The sequence below is a fragment of the Sus scrofa genome, chromosome 8 (genome assembly GCF_000003025.6).
Source record: "Sus scrofa isolate TJ Tabasco breed Duroc chromosome 8, Sscrofa11.1, whole genome shotgun sequence".
NCBI lineage: Eukaryota > Metazoa > Chordata > Mammalia > Artiodactyla > Suidae > Sus > Sus scrofa.
In genome coordinates, this window is record NC_010450.4 from 70,284,769 (window position 1) to 70,301,470 (window position 16,702).

Consider the following 16,702-nt stretch of genomic DNA (forward strand, 5'->3'; position numbering starts at 1 on the left):
AATAAGAAGTTTCCATTCATACCTTAGAACAGGACTATGTGTATTTGCTCAGTTAATTTCAATACGTTTAATGATTTTTATTAGACTTACACTGGAATCCATTATCCATGTATACATGATGTTCTGGTTATAACAGGACTGTTCTAGTTTAACGGATGGTGTATGCTGAACGGTCTATACCTTGTCTCTCTTTTGTGAACAATATCATGTATTTTAGAAGTAGTTAACAGGAATTACAAGTAGTTGGGTCAGTCATGGGTTATAGATTTTCATCATGTGAAACTAATGAGCCGCATGGAGATAAATCCTCGAGTTGGCCTTATTGTATTCTTTCTATACAAATTAGATATTATACACAGAAGTGTGTGTGTGCATGTCTGTGTGTGTGTGTGTGTGTGTGTTATAATCTACTTCATTCTAAAGATGTTTGAGGTTGTTAGGGTTATTTGTGTAATGCAGAAAGATCCACTGTATTGATTAAACAAGGAGGCCATTAGACTGAGGTGGCTCTAAAGCTGAAGCTACCTTCACAAGCAAACCAAAATCTAGGCCTGTAAATATCTCAAGGTTAAAAAAATCGAAATCCAGGGACAACCAATCACAAACAGCCAACTAGGCTTAAAGCTACAATCAATCCATCACTTCTTTGCTTTGCTTCCGCCTTTTCTCTTTAAGTCTCTCACTGAACTCCTTTTGATAGAAACTTTCCTAACTCCAGATTTGGTGCTGTCTGATTTGACTCCATTTTTGCTCAGATACACTCTTCAGTTTATTTATGTCTCAGTTTATTTATTAACAGTTCAGTATGTTTAAAACTATGGAATCTCAGGCAAAATTAAAAGTAAAGAATACTTTCTGTTTCCTCCATCAGCTGTTAAGAAGAAGGCTAGCTTTATCACTCCAGTTCCAGGAGGCGTGGGACCCATGACAGTGGCGATGCTTCTCAAGAACACCCTCCTGGCAGCTAAAAAAGCCATTTATTAGGTCACATGAAGGAACACAGCAACTGAAGTCATGCTACTTAATTTATTTGGCAAAAGGCAAAAACCTTTATATTTTACTACAAAGTATTTCTACATTGTATTTATTTTTTCATGGATGGAATCATTGTGGTTCAGATGATTCATACAATCTTAGGCATTTCTTGCTAATAGTCACTGAATATTTTGAGGGATTTGAGTTTTACAAAAAAATACTAAACAATTGCAATGAAAACTTTGGTAACAGTTGTTTATTTTGTGAATAATATTTGTTCATAATATTAAAACAATAAAGGGCTCATAATAGAGGCATATATTTTTGACACAAATATCACAAATAGTATGTTTTCCACAAACATTTTGTCAGTCAAATAGACACTCTGTAAAATTTAGGTTTTGCCACAACCGTGCTCAATTTTTATATATTTTATGTTCTATGTCATACGTTGAAAAAGAGCTTACTTGTTAACAGAAAGATAAAATATTAAAAATAAAATTTGATCTCATATATTTCGTATGTGCACCCCATGAGGCATACTAATGGGGAATGATGCTCCATTCAAGGAAAGAAAAACATGTAAAGATGACAAAAAATGCAGTTCTACTTGGAAAGGTATTGGTTTTTTGGTTTTTTTGGTTTTTTATTTTGTCTTTTTAGGGCTGTACCCACAGCATAGGAAAGTTACCAGGGGACCCCAAAAGGGGTCGAATCAGAGCTGCAGCTGCCAGCCTACACCACAGCCATAGCAACACAGGATCCCAGCTCATCTACAACCTACACCACAGCTCGTGGCAACGCCAGATCCTTAACCCACTGAGCCAGGCCAGGGATTGAACCTGCATCCTCATGGATGTTAGTCGGGTTTGTTACCGCTGAGCCATGACAGAAACTCACTTGATTGTTTTAAACTGTGAAAGACTACTTGCCATAGTAAAAGTGCAATAAGATTATGTTAGGTTTACATGTAATTTCTTTGATCTTCTAGAAAAATATTTGGATGATACCTTTCCTGAGGAATAATGGAAGCAAAACCAAACCAATATAAAAACAAAACCAAGGTTGTATTTTCCCACAGACATCAGAAAAACATGATATAGTGTGAGTAAGTATTTCATTGAAGAACAGATGTGTTTGTTCACAAACTTAGAAATCTAATAGGAAAGTGTGACACAATGTGACAAAGCTACACCTTAGGCTAGGACTAAAAATCTACTGCTTTGTTGCCCAGAGTTCTCCCCTCTTCTCTTATGGCATTTGGTTCTCAAAGTAAATGCCATGTTCCTAACACAATCCCAATTAGAAACATCCATGAGACTGTCAATTGAAGGGTATTTTGAGATTACCCTGGGCACGGAATTGTATTGTGTTCATGCCCAATCTCCATGTGTTTATGTACCAGTAACAATTCTTACCCACTGCATTCTTTATTAGTGTGTACTCTTGATTATTTGTGTGAAAATTAGACTAGATATTTATAATTAGTAATATTTAAACTGTATAATAAAAGCAGTTTGGAATGGAATACTTGTCTTCTTTTTCCTTAAACTGTCTAAACATTTCTTTGTTTATGTATTTGTTATCTATTTCCTGAGAGCATGCTAGGAAAAAGTACAAGTTTCTCAAACATGAAAGAAAAGGTTGTACAGCCCATTCAACACCAACCTTTGTCTGACAACACTCAAAGAAGTTTAAATCCAGAGCTCCCAAGAAGACATTTCAGAAAGGCCCTCTTTAATTTTCAAATGCCCCAAATTCACAAAACAAACATAATGATCCAAAGTGGAAAACATGGAAAAAGTGAAGTTTCTAATTTTGAGCCCCCTGACCCCACAATGCAGGAGGAATTATTTTTGGAAGTTTGTTGCCACTTTGACCTGGCTAAAATTCAGGATTGAGCCTTTCCAGAAAAGAATTAAAACACTGTAAAAGAAAAATTATTCTAACATTTGGTAAAAATGAAAGGAAGACTTTCTTCAAGACTACTGCAATGGGATCAATACTATAGCAATAGAAAAGATTGAACTCAACTCCAAATACAGCCAAGATAGTTATAGATTTTTAGCTAATGAACAGTGAGGGGATCAGTGGATGGTAAACTACTGAGAGGAACTTGATTATATATCAGGGGTAATCTTGCCAAACTAGCTTACCAGGATTCTTGCTAAAGTTAGGCCAGATATCCAGGGTAGGAAATGGGGGACTTGATCAGATGTGGTGGGGGCAAGGGTGTGGCGAGTGGGATAGTGGGATTCTCCATAAACTAACTCAGCAGATTTCTTTGTGAAAACCGGGCTCAGCAGGGTAAGTTGATGCCTGGTTAAGAAAAGGACCCAGAGGAGCCTAATTAATGTTTGGTCAAGAGGAAGCCTTTGTCAAACGTAAAGGACAGAGAGTTGGTTCGTCGGTATCATGACTTTACTAATGCATACTTGCAAAGATAGAATACAATTGCCTTTGAGGAGTTTTGGAAAAGAACTGTATAAAGTGTTTGTATAAAGGACCCTGAAGAGGAGTTCCTTCCGTAGCTCAGCCAAATGAATCTGACTAGTATCCATGAGGATGCAGATTCAATCCCTGGCCCCACTCAGTGGGTTAAGATCTGGTGTTGCCATGAGCTGTAGTGTAGGTCACAGATGAGGCTAGGAGCTGGTGTTGCTGTGGCTGCGGTATAGGCTGGTGGCTATAGCTCTGATTTGACCCCTAGCTTGAACTCCATATGCCACAGGTCCTAAAAAGACAAAAAAAAAAAAAAAAAAAAAAACCCAAAAAAACAAAAAACAAAACCTGAAGAATTAATGACCATTGAACAATAATATGAAATATGAAGGTGAGAATATGCTAAGCTCAAATAAAGGCAAAGGTTATAGTAAAATGAAAAGTATGTGTTGGAGAGTGTTAGCTGGATAATAGCAGAAACAGATTAGAGAAAGCCTGGTAAATCAGAATTTAGACTATATTTCATCAGTGATGAGAGTTGTAGCTAAAGCCTGAAGGTTGTTATCACCGACCAACACGAGGAAGTTATAAAGAAGAGCTGATTTTGGCGAAGAGATAATATGTTCAGTTTAAGACATACTGAATTTGAGGTGACAGCATAATACATAAATAAAAGTCCTGATGTGATATGTTTGGGATGAGAATAAGAATTCATGCTCAATAAAAATTTAAGACTCGTTGGCCTGCGTTAACCACTAACTTCCTGAACTTGTTGACCATTATACACAGCCTGCATCTTTCTATACTTGTCCCATGGTAATGCTTATCTTTAATTGACCACATAGTATGTGCTAAATGCTTTACTTTTGTTGTGGTGGAGGTTACTGACAATCCCCATTGATATCTGAAGTGATTGACTCTTGGGGTTATTACAAAGTCTCAGCCAAGGCCAAACGGACAGCAAAGGTAGAAATCGAATTCAAAGAAAGGTCTGTGGGGATGACATGAGCCAGAATGCACTCTTTTCGCTCTATCATCTACCTGTCCTCAGTGCCCACCTCCCTTGCTACCTAGAATCTCTAGAATCTTTTTCTCATCCCTATATATCTAAATGCTACTTGCTATTTCTGATTTACTTCAAATGAAGCTCATTTATGAAAATGTTGTGAGACTTTGACTAAGTCCCCTCCTGCCCCCGGACCCTCACAGCCATTTATGTACACATTCATGGTAGCCATCCATCTCCACCCAGCACTGGAGTTATGTTCATACTTTCCTTAGCTCCCTGTAGTTCCTTGAGTTCAGAGTCCATGCATGACTTGTCTATTTGTCTTACAAACATGACACCCATGGACTCTATAGACATTCATTTGATTTGTTTATTTATTTATTCATTTATTTTTTGTCTTTTTGTCCTTTTAGGGCTGCACCCGTGGTATATAGAGGTTCCCAGGCTAGGGGTCTAATTGGAGCTGTAGCCGCAGGCCTATGCCACAGCCACAGCAATGCCAGATCTGAGCCAAGACTGCAATGCTACACCACAGCTCACAGCAACGCCGGATCCTTAACCCACTGAGCGAGGCCAGGGATCAAACCTGCAAACTCATGGTTCCTAGCCAGATTTGTTTCTGCTGCGCCACGACAGGAACTCCCCCCTCCTTTTCTTTTTTGACATTCAACATTTTATGAATGAATGAATGTATGAATGACAATAGAATCCATGAGAATTACAGAATAAGTTTAAAGAGAGATAAGCAATGGGCTGATGACCATTTCCTGCTGACATCCAGCAACACATTTTGGCTATTAGTGAAAGAACAAGAGAGAAGGAAAAAAAAAAAAAGGAAAGGAGAGATGAAGACTGAAAAAGAGAAGAAAAGAAAGAAAAAGGAGAGGAAAGAGAGGGAAAGGAAAAAATAAATGTAAGGGTGAGGGAAGAAAAGAGAAGACATTTCAAGAGATGCATAGAACTAGAGAAAAATAAATTGAAAGGACAGGGGAAAAAAATGGAGGGAAAAATTACACCGTGGAGCCACAGCTCTCACTCTAACATGTATCAAGAATGAACACAGTATTGGGGGGCCGTGCTGCAGTACCACCTCCCTGACTCTCCAGGACTGGGGAAGGACTCCCTGATGAAAGGGACTGAAGATGGGAAGGGAGGAGCCTGTCCTCCAGAGCATAAGTGGATCCATCAGGACAAGTCCCAGAGGAAAAGAAGCACATGGAATGACTTAGAGCCATGTTCTGGTATAAAGCAAGTGGCAGATGAATTTCTGTATTATGTGGCCCAAGTCATCAGAGTGAAGAAACATCTAGGGATACAGGGAAAAGCCACAGTTCATTTAATATTTAGACTCTTATGGAAAAGGTAATTTACTTAAAGCATGATTTTTGGAGATAATTTGAATTCCTCTGAGGTCAGTATACTGACTTCTAGCAGAGGATACAGCTGGGAAAATGGAAAGGACTTAGACTTATGATCTGGATCCTGACATGGACTCAAGTCCTGACTCTAAGGCATGTTCTTTGGCAAGTCACACATTAGTTCTATCATCTTTCTCCTGAAATGGCAATTGGCTGAGGCTTATTTAATCCTTTGTAAAGGATTTCTTCTTAAATTCTCACCAATGGAACAGAAGATGATTCTCTGATGTAGAATTCAAATAATATTTGCCTGGGAAAAACAGTATCCAGGAATTGACTTAATAATAAATAATTTAAAAAACCCACAAAGGTAGAAATATGAAATATAAGAACATTTAAAGGGAGCCAAGTACTATTCTTTTAACTTTAAAAGGATGACTCCTGTGGCAAGTGATTGCCCAAGTTATAATGAGTTCAACAAACTCATTCTTGTGTGATTGCTAAAGCCAAATTCATATTTGAATAGTGAAAGGGATCTTTTCCGGCAAGTTGAATTTGCTGGGTGGACATGATGCAAATGACAACGTATCTGGACTTAAACAGGTTTTCAAGGTACAGAAAATATGAGCAATCGGCATACCTGGTAGAAAGATGCAATACTCAGCAAATCATATCTAGAAATTATTTATAACAATTTGGGGCAAGTGAAAATTTATAGATGCTCTTGTAGTCACAAAAGGTAACAGCAGTAATTACATGATTTGGCCTTAAAATTGACACTTTGATAATCTAGTAGGTTAACAGTAAGAAAAATCTGAACGTTGTATTAAACTTAAAACTTTCTATTCATTAGATGTGCCAAACATAAATATTTTAAATAATTTCATCTTAATGGAAATAGTATTAGTATTATTTTGGTACTTTACTGGTTCTCTTTAGCTAATCACTGGGGCACATATTTAAAAGTTGTAGGAGTTCCCGTTGTGGTACAATGGGTTAAGGAGCTGACTGCAGCAGCTCAGGTGGCTGCAGAAGTTCAGGGTTTTGTTTGTTTGTTTGTTTGTTTGTTTGTTTGTTTTTTAAGAGGTGCACCTGCAGCATATGGAAGTTCTCAGGCTGGGGGTTGAATCAGAGCTGTGGGTGCTACCAGCCTATACCACAGCCACTGTAGTGCAGGATCCAAATAGCATCTGAGATCTACACTACAGCTCACAGCAATGCTGGCTCCTTAACCCACCGAGTGAGGCCAGGGATCAAACCCACGTCCTCATGGATACTAGTCAGGTTGGTTACCACTGAACCACGATGGGAAGTCCAAAAGTTCAGGTTTGATCCCTGGCCTGGCACAGTGGGTTAAGGATCCAGTGTTGCCACAGCTGTGGTATAGGTTACAGCTGAGGCTAGGATTTAGTCCCTGGCCAAGCCCCAGGTGGGGCCAAAATAAAAAAAGTATTGTAGTTGCCACAACGTGGTAGCTCAGTCCATTTACTCAGAAAAATATTAAATGGCAGAATGACATAAAGGTAAATGTTATACTCAAAAAATAATTATTCTTATGGAACTTAAAATAGTAAAACTAAGTACCAAAAATTAAAATGGAATACTAAACCTCTATTTTTACACACATTTGTTTTGCCCTGCCACTGAATTACAAAATATCTTGATTGGCAGTGGAACCCCTTCTGTACTGAAAAGTAGTGCAACTGACGGCCGTTTTAGGAGCATTTCTTTTGTTAACAGGTTAAGCTGTTTCCTAGATTGGAAACATCACAACTCCCTTTCGCTGAAATCCTATATAGGTCACTAGCCACTTTAGAGCTGATCTAATTCTGTTCACACCATGGGGGCCTTCCCTGAATTCAGATGCCTTTTCTGTGGTTTTAAGTACTTTTACATACATGATTATGCCCACAGGTAACAGGAAACCAGTGTTTCAAAAGAAAACTTGATCACATTGCTAGATAACCCAGGTATTCTAAACAACTGCATGAGCGCCTCAAGGCTCCGTGCTGCTGCCAGAAGTACATATTTTTTTGATTGGTAAGAACCTGCCAGATGACGCCTCATGAAATATAAATGCAACAAAGCCTCCGACAGCTCAATAAAAACCTTCCACCCGTCGGTCTAGGAGGATAAGAGCAAGATACTGTTAACGAGTGCTGGAGATGGCTTTCGGAGTTCCAGTCTCAGTCTATCTCTTATTCAATGGTAGGTCATTTCTTTTTGTTTTGCTCCTTTTGTGTCAGGGGAAAGGTGAGCAGGATTTGTTTCTTCCAAATTGGAGAGAAGTTGGCTTTTAACACTTGTTCTTCATCATGAAGATCTAAGCAAGGATTCTGTGAATGGATTTAGTTTCTTATGTAGTTTCTGATACATTTGAACACCTCTCTTTTCTGAGACCTTGAAAATGTTTGTTCTATACCACCGAAGAGTAGTTAATCCATTTTAACTATGATATGATAGCATCCTTGTGACTGAATGAGTTTGTAAATGTATTTACTTTCTCTTAACAATTAATTTTCTCTTTTCTATAACTATAATGGAGTCAGTGGAATTGATATGGATGAGAAACTATAAGGAAATTGCCCTTGTCAGGTAGTGGGCTTCAGATGTAAATGAATTAAAAATAGAATAGATGTAGGGAAAACTAGTCTGACTTTGGATCTGTTGCTTGTACATAGAAGGAGGCTCACCTGCTAAATGCCTTTCCCCCTCCTTCATACAGCAATGACGGCATTAACTGAAGAGGTAGCCAGGACGCTAACACCCCCAACCACAACCCAGCAAAGTAACTGGACAGTTAACAAAACAGAAGGTATTTTCTCTGCACCTTTTTGTATTCAGTGACTTTCTGCTTTTAACGTTTGAGAGAAATTTGGATGGTGATAAAGCAACTTTGGAAATTAAAAACATATGCATTTATTATTAGACCATCTTTTATCAGGACGCCATTAAATGGAAGTGACAGGTAAATGTGTCAGCAAAGAATTGTCTTTTTAAAAGGAGGAAGTGAGGCAAAATGAGAGCAAGTTGGCTTTACTTACTGTCCTGAAGCTGAAACCCGGATTCCTGCTGGGTTCCTAGCAACCCGGAGGCAGTTTGTCCCCATTTTGGCATCTTGATGAAAGGCTATATTTTAACCTGTGATTATGAGTTTTGCAGCCAAAGAAGTTATGGCTACCAGATGAAGCCTTACTTTACTTTCCCTCATCTTTGGGAAGATCTTTTTTCTTGTTTGCTTTGGCAGGGAAGCAGGGGGTTATTGTTGCTTTGGTATACGTTATAAGTCCTAATTTTTGTTGTTGATGGTGGTGATATATTTTCTTTCCTATTTTAATATTATTATTACTAAAATAGTTTCTGGTCACCAGGGAGCATCACCCTTTTCCCAAACTGTTTGCCCACTTAGAGGTGAACTTGGGAAGCTTCTCAGAGCGAGGCAAATTAAAAAAAAAAAAAAAAGTCAAGTACTTTGTTTCTGAGTATGAATGACAGTAATATTTAAGTGATTTTCATTTCACCAAAAATTTTAAATTAAAAAATCACTTAAGACATTTTTCCCTTTTGAGTTTTTAATCTCCATCAATTTGCAAAACAAATTAGTGTGGGTTTTAGAGTAAATTTTATCCAAATCTTCATGTTTTTTGAGCCTTTGAACCAAGAGCAAACATCTTCGTTGGAAGATAACACTGTAGAAAATTAAAGAAGTACAGTTTCCCTTCTGTATTGTACCATCATTTTTCTTCCCTAAGAGTGAACTGCAAGTCAAAGTGTCCAATTTACAGGTAATAATAATGGAAGAAAGGGATTGAATATATCACCTCAGTGGTTTTCCCTTTGCTTTTTTGATTGGAAGAACTTTAGTTTTTTCCTGCTTTTTATTTAACTTAAACAATCTGAATCTGTCATCTTAGGAAAATTTTCATGAAGTTATCACTAATATTCTTCTCCTTAGTGGAAAGATGAATCTCTAGTCTCTTTGGAGATGTCTTCTTTCAATGCTCACATTTTCTAGCAAGTCTTAGTGCAGGCTTGGTTAACTGAACTTATTTAATCTTGAAATGGGAAGATTAAATGGTTTATAATGGGCCATTCTCACTGCTTTGGAATTAATTACTAAAATGAGAAATTATATTTACTATACCACATTCAACAAAACAAATGTGAATTTTAAAGTGATGTGTGTTCTCAACCAAAATCAAGTAATACCACACAGTATCTTGTTGGTGCCTTAGTATCTAAAGATTTAGTATTTTCAATATAAAACACATGCCTTTTTAGATCTCTTTTTTCCTAAAAAACAAAGATGATTCTCTTAATCTACTTAGTCAGGCAAATATGGTATAACATGATGATGAGGGATGAGAAGATATATTTACTTATAACAATGACAAAATAAAATGCCATTAATTCTGCTTGAGAGAATTTAAGAATTAGTAATGAAAGCATACCAAAAACACTAAATTATGCAGTTTTCCCCAACTGTCTTCCCATTGCATAAACCTCAAGGATAGTATAAATATATGCCTGTAGTATATCGGGGAGTAAGCATCCCGAAATACATATATTTTGCCATAGTACAGCTTCCCAAAAGGACATTTCCCATAAAGAAGTTTCTGGACTGTTGACCATAAAAGTTTTGCCATGTGTGGTCCCTTGCATAGTGTTTGAGCTAGAAATCAAAACTCCATGGCTTTCCCCGCAATCTCATAATGCCTCTTAAATGAGTAAATATTCTAATTAACATTCGAAGGTATTGTCTTAGCTGTGTTAAGCCTGAGCCATAAGTTGTTTCTGGGTTTATGTATAGGTCATAATAATACCTCTTCTGAAATCAGTTTGGAAAAATGCTCCTTTTCACTAGCCACTTAAGGTAGTCCACATAAGAAGAGGAAGGGGTGGGGAGTTCCCATTGTGGCTCAGCGGGTTAAGAATCTGACTGGTATCCATGAGGATGTGGGTTCAATCCCTAGCCTTGCTCAGTGGGTTAAGGATCTGACGTTGCCATGAGCTATGGTTTAGATCACAGACGAAGCTCTTGTCTGGTGTCGCTGTGGCTGTGGTGTAGGCTGGCAGCTGCAGCTCTGATTCGACTCCTAGCCTGGGAACTTCCATATGCTGCAGGTGTGGCCCTAAATAAATAAATGAATGAATAAAAGAAGAGGAAGGGGAGATTCTCATCTCACTCTTCTCTGGGGAGGAAAGAGAAGTCAAGTTCATTATTTCACAAACATAAATCCAAATTTCCTAAGTGCTGACTTCTCAGGTGTAGAAGGAAGGATGAAAAAATTGTATAAACACTTGCATATTTATTGGCATCCAGACACACTTCACAAGGCTTGCCCAGGATAGTATGCTAACACTAGACTCAGTGCTGCCACCTTTTGGCAAGCTTGTATCAATACCTCACATAGTTTCTAAAGAATGCTTAATTAACATGTCTACATGATATTAACCCAACCTTCGTAAATATAACCTGCCAAAGGAATCAATCAATAGTTCAAATGACAGGGCGCTCAACGAATACTCTTCAAAGTCAAGGCCATTTTGCATATTGTTACAATCAGCTATAAAAGTGATGACCCACCTCATTTGTTAATATTGTATCTCCTTTTTCTAGCTGACTACACAGACGGATCCATCGCCTTGAAGTTCCCACATCCTTGCCTGGAAGACCACCACAGTTACTGCGTCAATGGTGTTTGCGCATTCCACCACGAGCTGGAGACAGCTCTCTGCAGGTAATTGCAAAGAACTTCCAGGTCCTAGAGACGGGAGAAGGAGAACATATGCCTCCTCTCACATGGTGCTTCAGATGGTACGTTTCCACATGCCTCCCTCTTATCTAGTAAAAGGGTACGTGATCTGAACAAAATTCACCAATTCTCTTTGTATTTGAATATCTAAGGACTCTTTTTCTAATCTACCTAATCTTCTTTACTCAAAAAATATGGTTCCTGGATTAGCAGCACCTGTGTAACTGGGAGCTTATTAGAAATGCAGAAGCTTGGCGTTCCCATTGTGGCAGAGTGGAAACGAATCTGACTAGTATCCATGAGGATGAGGGTTCAATCCCTGGCTTCACTTAGTGGGTCGAGGATCCAGCATGGCCATGAGCTGTGGTGTAGGTCACAGATGTGGCTCAGATCCCACATTGGTGGCCCATGGCATAAGCTGACAGCTGCAGCTCCAATTCAACCCCTAGCCTGGAAACTTCCATGTGCCACAGGTTTGGCTCTTAAAAAAAAAAAAGCAGAAGCTTGCCCTGTACCTCAAAATGACTGAATTCAAGCCTATACTTTAAGAACATGCAAAAATGATTCTGAGTTGTTATGGGCTGATCATAGAATGAAATGAAACAGACTATGACCAAAACACTTCAGGAACATAAAACTCTGGATCAATGGAGACGCTATTTATTTTATGACCACTGATTTGCTCAGCATCCTCCCATGAAAGAGTAAGTTAACAATTTTCTAGATAAACGCAGGCAGGGGTACTACCTTTCCCTTTTACCAGTGAGGAATTAATATGGGGTTGTAATCAAATGATTATCATAAAATACATAGTTTCTTCAATACTTTTAATAGGTTGACTCTCGTTTGGTATTTGCCTCTTTAATTAAAATTGCTTACTTTTTGTTGAATTTTTTTCATTCTTTAATATCAGTCATTTGTGTTTCTATCATAATGAGGTTTAAAAATGATATATTCTTCTCTTTTTTTTAAAGGTGTTTTACTGGTTATACTGGAGAAAGGTGTGAGCACCTGACCTTAACTTCATATGCTGTAGATTCTTATGAAAAGTACATTGCAATTGGGATTGGAGTTGGATTATTATTAAGCGGTTTTCTTCTTATTTTTTACTGCTACATAAGAAAGAGGTATGAAAAAATTATGATGTCACTGGACCCTCCTTCATTTGAAATATATTTATTGAGCCCCTGCAAAGTACCAGGCATGGACATATATAATTTTTTTTGGTAAAAATATGACTGTAAATCTGGCAAGTGCCTGTCTATTTGTTTTGATGCCTTTTCCCATAAACCAGATAAGAGGTAACAATGTACCTGCAATTTGAATAGGATAGCTCTGATTGACAATTTCCCTTCATCATCGTCTCTATCTACATGCTTCAAAGTAATATATGAAGAGGACAGTCAGCCCACAAGGGTAAAGATTAAATGTGTCTTGTACACAATTATATTCAGAGCCAAATACCATGTCTGGCACACAATAGACACTCAGTAAATGTTTGTTGAATGAACAAGTCCAAAAATGAGTATTGGAGTTCCCGTCGTGGCTCAGGAGTAATGAACCCGACTAGAATCCATGAGGATGTGGGTTCAATCCCTGGCCTTGCTCAGTGGGTTAAAGGATCCGGTGTTGCTGTGAGCAGTGGTGTGGGCCGGCAGCTGGAGCTCCGATTTGAACACTAGCCTGGGAACCTCCATATGCTGCGGATGCAGCCTTAAAAAGCCAAAAAAAAAAAAAAAAAAGAGCATTAAGTGAATCCAAATGTGTGACAATTTTGGGCCATTTTCCTCCCAGACATCAAAGTGTATTCAGGAGATACCATCTACTGCTAAAAGCTTAAGAGATAAGTTTGATCCAGTAAGTATAAATCACTCATGTATTAATTATTAATGATTATTTCTGGCTTTTCCATGCTGATAAGCTTTCCTTAAATCCATGTATAAGGAAAAGTCAGGAAATAATGTGAGATACATTAACGAAAAAGGTATAAATGCATTTCCCATGCTGTAATTTCTTAACTAAGTTGTCATTTTTAAAATGACCAAAAATGATGGTACAAAAGAAAAACAATTATTTGCTTAATAATTACACCTTAGAATAAAATCTGTTATATCAGTTGCCTAAGAGATCAAGAAAGAAAAGAAAAAGGAATAAGACCTGTTAATATTAACAAGACAGCTGAAGGTCAGGTTCCCTAGAAACAGAACCTAAGATAGAAATTCTTCTATGAGGGAGCGCCAGTCGTGGCTCAGTGGAAATGAATCTGACAAGTATCCATAAGGACGCAGTTTTGATCCCTGGACTTGCTCAGTGGGGTTAAGGATCTGGCATCACTGTGAGCTGTGGTGTAGTCACAGATGAGGCTCGGATCCCACATTGCTGTGGCTGTAATGTAGGGCAGCAGCTGTAGCTCCAATTCGACCCCTAGCCTGGGAACCTCCATATGACCCTTAAGAAAAAAAAAAAAAAGAAGACAAAAAAAAAAAAGAGAGAGAGATTCTTGTGTGAGTTCTTAGGTGACCTATAATGAAGTAGGAAAGCTAGAGAAGAGGAAGAAGGTAAGCAAAGATATAACTTCAGATGAAGTCTACCCTCAGCTTGATTCCACAGGGAGACCTAGAACATGAATAGCATTGAAGATCCATACCAGAAAGTTGAGGGATCTTGGTTTTAGTCCCCAGCGTCATCAGGATGCTCCCAGTGGGGTAAGGGCAAGGGGCTTAGAATCGCCCAGGAATATTCAGGCCAAGTCCTCAGTTGGCCAAGGACAGTCTTCTCGAGAAGGATAGTGCTGTGGATCTGCTGCCACCCACAGCTGCTGGGGGCTGGGTCTCCCAGTGGGTAAAAGGAGAAATGGGTGGGGAACCAAAACCAACCTGTATATAATCTTCAATAAGCTACACAATAGCCGTCAAATTCACATGACAACTAATGCTCTGTTTTAGGTGTTTAAACCTGAAATCACCTTACAACATCTGTTCTGGAGGAAGACCACTGTGAGGCCTTTGTAAGAAGTTTTCATGAGGCCCTTGTAAAAATCCATGGGCCCCAAACGGAAATGTTCAAGTGAAACAACAAAACTTCCCAAGCTGACAAGACTTGAAAATAAAAGGAGATGGGCTCGTGATGAAACGAGAAAATAAGTTTCAACACGGATCCTTAGACTTTGCCACTGTTAGAGTGACACGGGAGCCCAGAGGACAAGCTACAGTGACAGAAGTCAAGTTCATAGTCCTTCTTTGGGTTTGTTGCTGTTGTATGGTTATTGTTCTCGCTGCAGAGAGACTGAGTTAAAACTCAGATAAAACATAAATGTTTCTGACTATGTCAGATGTCAACTTTCAGGGGAACAGTGATCCACCTGCAGCCAACCAAAGTCATGTCAGGCTTGAGGTCTTCATTTCGCTTGCTGCCAGTATTTTGGATCGACACTCTATGGACCGAATCCCACACATGCTGCTTTCATGGTGTCTCAAAGAATGTGATGGCAACTATTTGGAAGATTTCAGTGTTATGGCACCTCCAGTGAACCAAACATGTTCTTCTTTCTAAGCTAGAGAAAATAAAGTGGAGTGTCCAAGGCAAATATAAAGCATACCTAGCTCGTGACAACACTGTGAAATGTGGAATAAGCTAAAGAGTTTCTGATGACTGAAAGCTCTCTGGATATTGAGCCCTACAGAGGCAGAACATCTTTGTTTCTGCATGGATTATAAAACTTTGTGTTAGACTCACTGGCCCCAGAATGCTTATGTCCATCACTTTCTCCTATTGTTAAGGACTATCTCTTTGGACTGAAATTCTAAAATTCTACCAATAAATAAAATTCTGCACTTGGCTCTGAAATAGAAACTGAAGAATATGACATAGGAATTGTTCATCAGCCAAAAGCTGATTGCCATTTCTGAATACCTGATAGAAAATGGAGCATTGGTAGAAATTGGTAGAAATAATGATTTGAGAGTTAAGAGCCTTCCTCTTTAATCATATTTCTTCCACCTAAAGAGTCTTGTGCAGGTCCCTTAATTTCTTTTGGCTTTGATCTCATTTTCCACAAAGTCTGTCTAGCTCTCAATCTGACAGTGAGAGAAAAGAGAAAATCTTCCATATCTGTGTTGCAAGTGGAACTATTCTCAATCTCATCTCTGTCCCTGACCTCACGTCTAACCCAAAACATACCACTGGCTATTGTCTTAGGTGTATATTTTAGTGTTTGGCTTGTAAAACCATAATTTAAGACTTTGTTTTTAAAAGAAGTAAAACATGAAATTAAAGCATAATAAGCTCTACCCCCCTTTTTTTTTAGAGTCAATCTAAAACAATGGACTTGTTTTTTCTATTGTGGTATAGATAAAATAATCTTGATCATGAGATGGGTTAAAAGAGGATCAAATGTGAATAGTTGACAAGGGAAGCGTAGGAACAAGCTTTTCTCTTATATCAAGTTGTGACTTTTCATTCACTTCTAATCAAGGCTTTATGTTCTTGTTCTGCTTTCCTTTGAGGAGTAGGCATTTCACTTGCTTGTTTTTCCTTAGGGAGCAATTTTATGCCGGTGAATCGCAGGTCAGCACTTTCTGTGTGATCTCACAGAGTATGCAGAGGTTACATCATACCAAGGAGTGGGGACACGGAGGATCCTCCCAGTGACTCCCGGACCACGCCTAGAAAACTAGGCTTTTCCTGAGCTTTTCAAAAAGGTGTTAAAAATGTTGGGGAGAGTCCGGGGAAGAAACAATAAATCTTCATCAAGGACTGCCCCCTGATGAAAGGAAAGAGGAAGCAAGTCTGGAATCTGGAGAGGTGCCAACCTAAAAAGTTAGAAAAATTTACTGTCTATAAATACTTTTTCAGGGGAGTTCACATCGTGACCCAGTTAATGAATCTGACTAGGAACTATGAGGTTGCGAGTTCGATCCCTGGCCTCGCTCAGTGGGTTAAGGATCTGGTGTTTCCGTGAGCTCTGGTGTAGATCGCAGATGTGGCTCAGATCCCATGTCACTGTGGTTTGGTGTAGGCCGGTGGCTAAAGCTCCGATTAGACCCCTAGCCTGGGAACATCCATATGCTGCAGGTGCAGCCCTAGACAAGACAAAAAATATATATGTATATATATATTTTTTTTCAATGTAAACGCAATAAAATTGAAATGAAACAACATCA

The 16,702-nt window shown here is 38.6% G+C and overlaps 2 protein-coding genes across 2 annotated transcripts in view; both read left to right on the forward strand.

The window, feature by feature from the left end:
* Positions 1–3,588, forward strand: part of MTHFD2L (methylenetetrahydrofolate dehydrogenase (NADP+ dependent) 2-like) — a 108,656-nt gene extending 105,068 nt beyond the window's left edge. The window contains 1 exon segment of the mRNA XM_021101430.1: positions 872–3,588. Within this exon segment, the coding sequence (XP_020957089.1) occupies positions 872–984 (113 nt within the window). The 3' untranslated portion in view covers positions 985–3,588.
* Positions 1–16,482, forward strand: part of EPGN (epithelial mitogen) — a 34,384-nt gene extending 17,902 nt beyond the window's left edge. The window contains exons 2-6 of the mRNA XM_021101431.1: positions 7,699–7,992; positions 8,510–8,599; positions 11,405–11,525; positions 12,515–12,667; positions 14,486–16,482. Of these exons, the coding sequence (XP_020957090.1) occupies positions 7,950–7,992; positions 8,510–8,599; positions 11,405–11,525; positions 12,515–12,667; positions 14,486–14,540 (462 nt within the window). The 5' untranslated portion in view covers positions 7,699–7,949 and the 3' untranslated portion in view covers positions 14,541–16,482. The remainder of the gene's footprint in view (positions 1–7,698; positions 7,993–8,509; positions 8,600–11,404; positions 11,526–12,514; positions 12,668–14,485) is intronic.